At 43.9% G+C, this 9,007-nt stretch overlaps 1 protein-coding gene across 1 annotated transcript in view; it reads left to right on the top strand.

Annotated features, from left to right (window-relative positions):
* spon1b (spondin 1b) overlaps window positions 1-1,858 on the top strand; it is a 64,777-nt gene extending 62,919 nt beyond the window's left edge. The window contains 1 exon segment of the mRNA XM_035156843.2: window positions 328-1,858. Coding sequence (XP_035012734.2) covers window positions 328-491 — 164 coding nt within the window. The 3' untranslated portion in view covers window positions 492-1,858.
* Window positions 1,859-9,007: the final 7,149 nt, after the last annotated feature.

The raw sequence follows: 9,007 nt of genomic DNA on the forward strand, positions 1-9,007 counted from the left end.
GCTCTTAAATCTTTTTTACGAGACCAGTGAGAATCAGCCAGTCCCAAGTTTTTTCAACTATAAGTTGGACAGTAAATTGTGGCCTGAGCTGCACTTTAATCTCTGCAGCCGATGAGATGTTAAAACTTAACTATAAATCTGGTTAATATTTGCAAATCAAAGCTTTAATTTGGTTCAGTCCAGGACGACGTGAAGGTCGATCCTCAGCCAAAAAGACAGAGGAACAATGAGTCGTTCTTGGTTCTCAGAAAAGAACGAAGCTTTCAGATCTGTCTTCGCTCAAACAGCATCAACTCCCTTCCCTTCGTGTTTCCTCCGTTCCCACAGGTTGCAGGATGCAGCCGTGGACCAGCTGGTCGGACTGTTCCAAACCGTGCGGCGGGGGGATCCAGGAGCATCTCATGATGGCGAAGAAAAGAACAAAGGGCGCTCTGGTGTCCAGCTGTAAGGACCGGAAGGAGATCCGTGCCTGTAACGTTCATCCCTGCTAGGGGGCACTACTGAGCTAACAGAGGAGTTAAATGCTCCAGATATGATGATGATGATGGGGGTGTTATGTTTGCAGGGGGGTGAGGGGGAGAGAAGAGGAGAAGGAGTGTGAGGGAGGAGGTGACGACAGAGAAGAGGATGATGCTGTTTAGTGAAGCCATTGTAGACAGTTAGTGAACAGGGCTTTTTACTTTAGACCACGACGGGAGAATGAGAGACTCGGGTCTGAGTCCTGCAGAAAAAACTAAAACCATCTGAACCAGAATCCACTTCAGTGATTTTCTCTTTGACGCAAACTTTTCATTTTGACTCACAGGGACAGAAACGAGGCTCAATCCGGGTTTTTCCTGGGAATTCTCATCAAACTCAAAACAAATACACTGATAGTTTCTTTATTAAAGGAGACACATGAGGCTTTTACAGTTTTTCTTTCCTGAAGTGTGTTGTAACGCTTTTTTGTGAATCTAAAAGTTCTGCAAAGTTAAAAAAAAAGGCCCAAAGATTAGAGCATGTAAACCTTTTAACTCTAATTAAAATCCACCTGAATATGAGCAGAATATGTCTCTTTTAGCTCCTTAGCAACTGGATCAGCTTATTGGTTTTCATATTTAGTTTTGAAACTCATGTACGACGAGAGGTTCCAGAAAAAACAAAAGACAAATGAAACCAAACCGAACTGAACATTGGATTCTTGTATTTTTTTTCTGCAGGACCTAGACGCTGGTGTCTCCTCAGTCTTATGGATGTACTGTATATCTACTATCTAACCAACACTTATAAATGACACTTGTACGTAATTTACGAAAAACTCTTTCCCTAATAAACGGACACATTTAAATGGAGATGTTTTATACTGTTGAACTTAGTCTTTATATCCTGTCCTGCTGTTTCTCCGTGGCTTCAGCTGATGTAGCATTAAACCTGCGATAGCTCTGCGTCCGTCAGAAGATCTTACGTTAGCATGTGTGGAATAAAAAAACAGATTATTTTTGGTTAATCGGCTGTAGATGTTGTAAAACAGAGACGTGACTGTATCTAACACCAACAGACCATAATGTATCTGTGGGACAGATTAATACAGACGACTGTTACCGGGGCCTTGGTTCAAAACACACATTACGTTCATGGATTGTTGTTTTTGTTTTTTTTTACTCGCGTTCGTCATCACGATCTGTTGAATCTGTTTTTATCATGAAAACTCATCAGATTATATCGTAGTTTGTTTCTGTCGTAGATTCATCAGGAGAATTCTCTGTAGATGTTTTCTTTCATTTTCTCACTTCTCCTCTTTCTTTTGTTTCTTTGCTTCTGTATCATGTGACTATTTTGTAAGAAACCACCTTTACAATAAAAATGATGTAAATGTGAAGATCCGGATGAGCTGGTTTTGGTTTCATGTGTTTGACTCTCGCCTGTTTCCACGTGTTGGAATCTGCAGTTTCCTCAGACACAGGTTCAATATCTTCATTCCACAGTTTGTTCAGAAGCTCGATGCTCGTGGGCGATAATGATCTGTGAGTCCTGGTGGTTCAGGAATCGAACCCTGAACCGTCTTCTCCATGTGGTGAAAAGAGGAAAGTGCTCCATCTCTGATTATGACTCAGAGATCATTGTCACACAGTTTTGCTGTCGTCTCTGGAAATATTAACTATTTTATGCAGTTTATTTTTATGGCTAAATACTATATATTTAAAATAAATATCACAATAATGAATTTGCATTAATTCCTGTTTGCTCATGCCTGGTTGAGTACTTACAGTTTGCCTCCACTAGATGGAGATAGAGGATAGAGGGCGATCCTGGGAAAATAAACAGCAGCCAAACTTGTATCTTGTATTTTCAGTACTAAATTATTAAATAGTTTAAATATCATGGGATCATATTTGACTTCAGCTTTTTACTGCATCAACTTTTACACCGGATGTAAATTATTGCTTTAGTTTTGATTTACTGTCATTTTAACAATCCAGATGTCTGATGTTCTACTTTTCAGTCAATGTCAAAAGTGTCTTGTTTAGGTTATAAGTCCCACCTCCTCCATGTTAGTGGATGGGACATGGGCCAAATTAAAAAGTCACATTTAGTGCAAATCAAGTAAATTGTTTGTTGGGGGCGGCTGTGGCTCAGGGGTGAGAGCGGTCGTCTTCTAACCAGAAGGTCGACGGTTTGACGCAGTCTTTCCTGTTCCACATGCTGAAGTGTCCTTGGGCAAGATACAAAGCCGCAGCTCCGACTCTGTGATCGCTCCAAATAGACAAGATGGCAGCGTTTGATTGGGAATATTTTGGCTTCATTTCTGGACAGTTGGAAGAAGTAAAGACGCGTCGTCCATCTTTATTTACAGTTTATACACGTGCACGTACACTGGCGTTCACCCTCACCTGCCTGTATGTATATATAATGGAACAGTGTAATTCTCTGAGCCTCCAGGTGAACTCCACGCCTCCACATCACGGCTCATGAATAATAAAAAGCCGATGAAGACGTCCAGTAGCTTTTTTATCTGCTCCTGATCAATATTGAATGAGGTTTTGCTGCAGCTGCTTCGTGGGTTTCAGCTCGAACACTGAGAGCAACAGTTAAACCTGCTCTCAGCTTCACACCGTGACGGGTCCCAACGATAACGACGACATTACTTTACTTTTAAAGCCTCGGAGGCCGATGGAGTTTGCCTGAGGGAAACGCAGCAGAGTTCACACGTTCGATTCTGTCACCCCCAAGACTCGTGTTGCTCAGCGAGAGTATTGGAAAACGTGTAAAACTGAAAAAATGTGGAACAAGCTATGGGAAATAAACTGCATTTATATGGTGAAGGCCACTGGAGGAGCTGCACAGTACAAGTCACGTTTCACACTGATTGTAAATAAAGATGGACGACGTGTCTTCAGGGACTCACAGACTCTGCCAAAGGGAATTACCCACAGTTCATAGTGAGGTCACACATACACAAATACAAAGTGAAGATCCTGGGTCAAAGTTCACCAGAGTTGAACTTTCCCTGATGGTGGAAACGTGTTAGTTCCTGTTTTACTCTGAAGTTCTTTGTGTGTCTCTTGTTTTACTTGCTGTCACAGTACAACCTACAAACACACAGTGAGTATAACTTTTTGTAAAATGCAAGAATAACTATTTATGGTTGTTGAATATTTGAAGCTTTGTATACTAAGAGTAAAATATTATTAATAAGGTCACATTGTTTTGGTTCAATCATGTAAATCTGCCAATATTGTAATTTATTATACAACTCTTTCTATTTCATCACAAATAAAACAAACTGACTTCTGGACTAAAATCTTTTGCATGTTTTGATTAATGAATAATTCACATTTATAAATGATAGAAATCCTCAAATAAATAAATCTTCCACTGGAATGAGTCTGAAACTCAAACACATCAGACCTGAGGCTGAGTGATAAACTCTCCTGAGGCCCATTAGTTTTACATCTGCGACACACACACACACACACACACACACACACACACACACACACACACACACACACACACACACACACACACACACACACACACACACACACACACACACACCTGCACCAGACACAGATGTTTATTGGCTCTAAAAGGATTCTCGGTTTGTGATGAGCATAATTTTACAGCAGCAACAATCTAATGTCAGATAAACGTGTCAAACATTCACAGAAACCAGCTGCAGTGAAATCCACATGTTCTCTGTTCCTCACAGAGACGTGTTCTACATGCTGGTGTAGGAGAAGGAGGGGAAACATAAAACTAAACAAAGCTTTTTATTAAAGCCTGAATTATTTGGCCTTATCGACAGATTCTGAAAGATATCTGTTATTCTATATCTTTTGTTCCTGTTGTATCTTATATAGACGTTTTCCTCTGCTCCTCTTTTATAAAGCTGATAAAGAGATGAGTGTTACATAACACGTCATGTTCCCTTCTCTCTCTCTCTCTCTCTCTCTCTCTCTCTCTCTCTCTCTCTCTCTCTCTCTCTCTCTCTCTCTCTCTGCTCTCTCTCTCTCTCTCTCTCTGACTCCTCCCTCACTCCTCTCTCTCTCTCTCTCTCTCTCTCTCTACTCTCTCTCTGACTCTCTCTCTCTCTCTCTCTTCTCTTCTCTCTCTCTCTCTCTCTCTCTCTCTCTCTCTCTCTCTCTCTCTCTCTCTCTCCTCCTCTCTCTTCACTGTTATTCCTCTGTTCCCATCACATTCCTTTGGCCGTGGAGTTAACACACTGTTGCTTACTCAGCTGCACGAGGACGTTTTCCAGAGAATACAAATGATTTCATCGGGACACTGATCAGTTTCCTCCCTGAGAGATGAGGCTGTAGAAGGGAACAGCTCATGTTAGGGTCACGTTAGAAATCCACACTATGAAGAAGCTTCTTGTAAACATCATTTTATTTTAATGTTTGTACGTCTCCTCCATTTGTCCAGAGGCTGCGGCACGATGCAGAACATCCAGAGATATTTTAATGATGTTGATGATGCAAATCGACCTCGAGTCTGAACAGAAGCTTTTATAACATGAAAACCACTCGACGGCTCAGGACCACAAGTGAAATCACCTGGTGTGGCTGCAGGGGGCGCTGTTGCTCAGTGAAAGCTGCACATAGTGTTGCTTTAAAGTTTTTATTCAAGTGAAACTAAAATCTGAACGTCCATGACGACACTGAACACATGATCGTCACTGAGGCTGCAGGGGAAACTAATCTCCTGATGAGATTAAAGAGACATCTTATTGTATCTGGAAACTTCCCGTCACAATGATGATGATTTCCTGTCGGTGTCTGTTCATCCAAAGCTCCGTCTGAGTTCTACAGGGTCAGTTTTAATCAAAGGTCCAGTGGAAACATAATGAGAACCTGTCAGGTTGTACTTATACATGATGTAATTGTGAGGCGAAGGGGGACTTTGGTCTAAAAGCAGCGTTTTCTGCTCCAGGTGTGAAGTGATTTGAAGGATTTGCTTTAAATAGTAAGTGTTGAAACGACGGCTGCGCACGTGGGCCCAGTTTTCCAGTGACTGAGCTTCCAGGTGATCGGAGCTGAAAAGAATCTGTGATCATGCAACAACAGTAAAAGCACGTGCGCAGGTGCACAGCGGCTGCATGTTCGATGCTGTCATCTGCAGCTTCTGTAACATGGAAATCAGCAGAAACTAGTTATTACCTCAAAGTTGATGAGTCATGTTTTCCTCTGGAGGATCACACAGAAACAACTTGATGGGATTCTCATGAAACCTGGTGTGAAGGATGTGGTCAGAGAAGAACCCATTAACAATTGGTGCAGATCCAGGAAATCTCTTTTTTTACATTTTCACCATTTTCCAAGTGAATAATTCATGGGTCTTTAGGGAATTTAAGGACGTTTGGGCCTTTTAGTTATATAATGAATAAAAACAGGCTGAATCGTCATGATTGACAGCTGCAGGTCTCTTTGACGTGAGACCTGCAGACTCACGTCAAAGAAATTTTGGATTAATTGTTTTACAACATGAGGAAGTGGAGACGCATTGTGCATCATTGTTTATAATGTTGGATCTAATGTGAATATAACAATTCTGCAGCTTTAAACAAGATTCACATGTTGAACGATCATGTTACATTATTCAGTTTATGTTGAGTAACCATGAATTATCATGTTAATTTGGTGCGTTCAATTCATGTTTATGTATTTTTCCTGCTCAGGATCGCAAACACGTCAGTAACTCGCAGCTCGGAGACAGGAAGAGGTGAGCAGTGCTACCATTAGCATGAAGGTTGTGTGTGTGTGTGTGTGTGTGTGTGTGTGTGTGTGTGTGTGTGTGTGTGTGTGTGTGTGTGTGTGTGTGTGTGTGTGTGCGTGTGCGTGTGCGTCCGTCCCATAGGTGCTGGTGTGATTACAGACTAAGTAACCTCGTTTTCTTCTCAACCAAATTGATTCTTACTGGTGTGATGAGCTCGGTACAACCTCCCCCACCTCCTCTCTCTCTCTCTCTCTCTCTCTGCCTTTCACACACATGCATGCACACACACACACACACACACAGAATCATGCACGTACCCACTCATGCATGCACACACACAGAAAACACAGCGAGTCGTGTCTCCATTAGATGAGATGGTGAAAGTGGAGCAGCATCTCCCCTGATAATGAGCTCTGTATTGGAACATGCAATATTCATTCATTCATTCATTCATTCGTTCATTCCTCTGTTCATCCTCTCACATCACTATCACACAATGACCAGTTATCATCAGATTCGGTCCTTGACGTTCGTTTTAACTCTTATTGAAGGAACCAAGTTGACCATGAGCACACTAACAAGCCCAGCTGTCGTCTAGGGGACAAAGAATAGAATCCACTGAAAGATCCAGGCAATTGAAAACCAGTTATTACTTCCACATGTTTCTCTTGTGCGTCCAGAGACTGGAAACGTTTCCTCCTCCTCCAGGTATTCGGCTCCACCTTGTATATCGGCCTGATTGAATTGAAGGCGTCTCCCTGTTGGAGCCTTTTCTCCGTCGTGATCTGTTTTAAAACGGGAACGTGGAGATAAACGGCTCAGGGCAGCAGCACGTGGGAGTGTATTCAAATGAAGCTGCAGCCGAACACCTACACGTCTGCATAAGCAGAATTAACGAGACTTAACTGTAACTGACAGCGTTTACGATGAAGGATCCAAATACGTCTCCGCAGCCGAACTCCGAAACACTTGTCTGGTTTCAGGAAACACAGGGAATCTGACAAACTCATCATCAAATGACGAGGAATCAGATCATGTTTCAAGGTAAAGTTTAGCTCAGTGATGTCACAGTGTTTAGTGAGAAGTCACATTTTGAAGCTGATGCGTCTGTTTTTAAATCGTTGTCGGTGTGGAGGTGTTTTTATTTCAGAGACCAGCGCAATTTCCTCCCTGTGCTCCTCTGTTTTCTGTGGTTGCCATGGTCACAGGGCGAACTGTGGGGCAAGTGAAAAAGATGAACGTTCAAACGTTATCATCGTCTGCAGCGGAGGAGAGTTGTTTCAATAGAGCGAAATCTGCCTCCTCTCTCTGACTCCTCTCTCTGACTCCTCTCTCTCTCTCTGACTCCTCTCTCTCTCTCTGCCTCCTCTCTCTGACTCCTCTCTCTCTACCTCCTCTCTCTCTGCCTCCTCTCTCTCTCTCTCTCTCTCTCTCTCTCTTCTCTCTGCCTCCTCTCTCTACCTCCTCTCTCTCTGCCTCCTCTCTCTCTCCCCTCCTCTCTCTTCCTCCTCTCTCTGCCTCTCTCTCTGCCTCCTCCTCTCTCTCTCTCTCTCTCTCTCTTCCTCCTCTCTCTCTGCCTCCTCTCTCTGCCTCCTCTCTCTGCCTCTCTCTCTCCTCTCTCTCTGCCTTCCTCCTCTGCTCCTCTCCTCTCTCTCCTCTCTCTCTTCCCTCTCTCTCTTCCTCCTCTCTCTCTGCCTCCCTCTCTCTCTCTGCCTCCTCTCTCTCTCTACCTCCTCTCTCTCTGCCTCCTCTCTCTGCCTCTCTCTCTCTACCTCCTCTCTCTGCCTCCTCTCTCTCTGCCTCCTCTCTCTCTGCCTCCTCTCTCTCTGCCTCCTCTCTCTCTCCTCTCTCTGCCTCCTCTCTCTCCTCCCTCTCTCCTCCTCTCTCTCTCTCCTCTCTCTCTCTGCCTCCTCTCTCTGCCTCTCTCTCTCTCCTCCTCTCTCTCTCTCCTCCTCTCTCTCTCTCCTCTCTCTGCCTCCTCTCTCTCTTCCTCCTCTCTCTCTCCTGCCTCCTCTCTCTCCCTCTCTCTCTCTCCTCTCTCTCTGCCTCCTCTCTCTCCTCCCTCCTCTCTCTCTTCCTCCTCTCTCTCTTCCTCCTCTCTCTCTGCCTCCTCTCTCTCTTCCTCCTCTCTCTCCTCCTCTCTCTCTCTCCTCCCTCTCTTCCTCCTCTCTCTCTCTCCTCTCTCTCTCTCCTCCTCTCTCTCTCTTCTCCTCTCTCTCTTCTCTCTCTCTCTCTCTCTCTCTCTCTCTCTCTCTCTCTCTCTCTCTCTCTCTCTCTCTAACCCTCTGATCAAAGACGACCTGCAGGCGGATCCTTGGTGTTGTTCAAATCCATCAAAAATAAAAAAACATCATATTTAGAGCATTAAGTTTCTTTGCAGCAGAAAGCCAACACATGGACACGAGTGAAAACATAATCTCCTTGGCGAAGGTAATAATAACTTTTTACGTATACTGTAAATAACAAGCTTCATAGTAATCCATCCCATAGTTTTTGCGTAATCCACACAGACAAGTTACCGCTTATTGAGGAACCAAATCTCCGCTGACAGAAGATCGGCTCGATGCGTCCTGAGATGTTTGTGATTTATGTGTTTTCATGAGGCTCCTCTCGCTCTGAGGCCTCACGGCGGCCATCACAGGAACCAGAGCAACACACAGGAACCAGAGCAACACACAGGAACCAGAGCAACACACAGGAACCAGAGCAACACACAGGAACCAGAGCAACACACAGGAACCAGAGCAACACACAGGAACCAGAGCAACACACAGGAACCAGAGCAACACACAGGAACCAGAGCAACACA

Source organism: Hippoglossus stenolepis, chromosome 5 (assembly GCF_022539355.2).
Source record: "Hippoglossus stenolepis isolate QCI-W04-F060 chromosome 5, HSTE1.2, whole genome shotgun sequence".
In the NCBI taxonomy this organism is placed as follows: Eukaryota; Metazoa; Chordata; class Actinopteri; order Pleuronectiformes; family Pleuronectidae; genus Hippoglossus; species Hippoglossus stenolepis.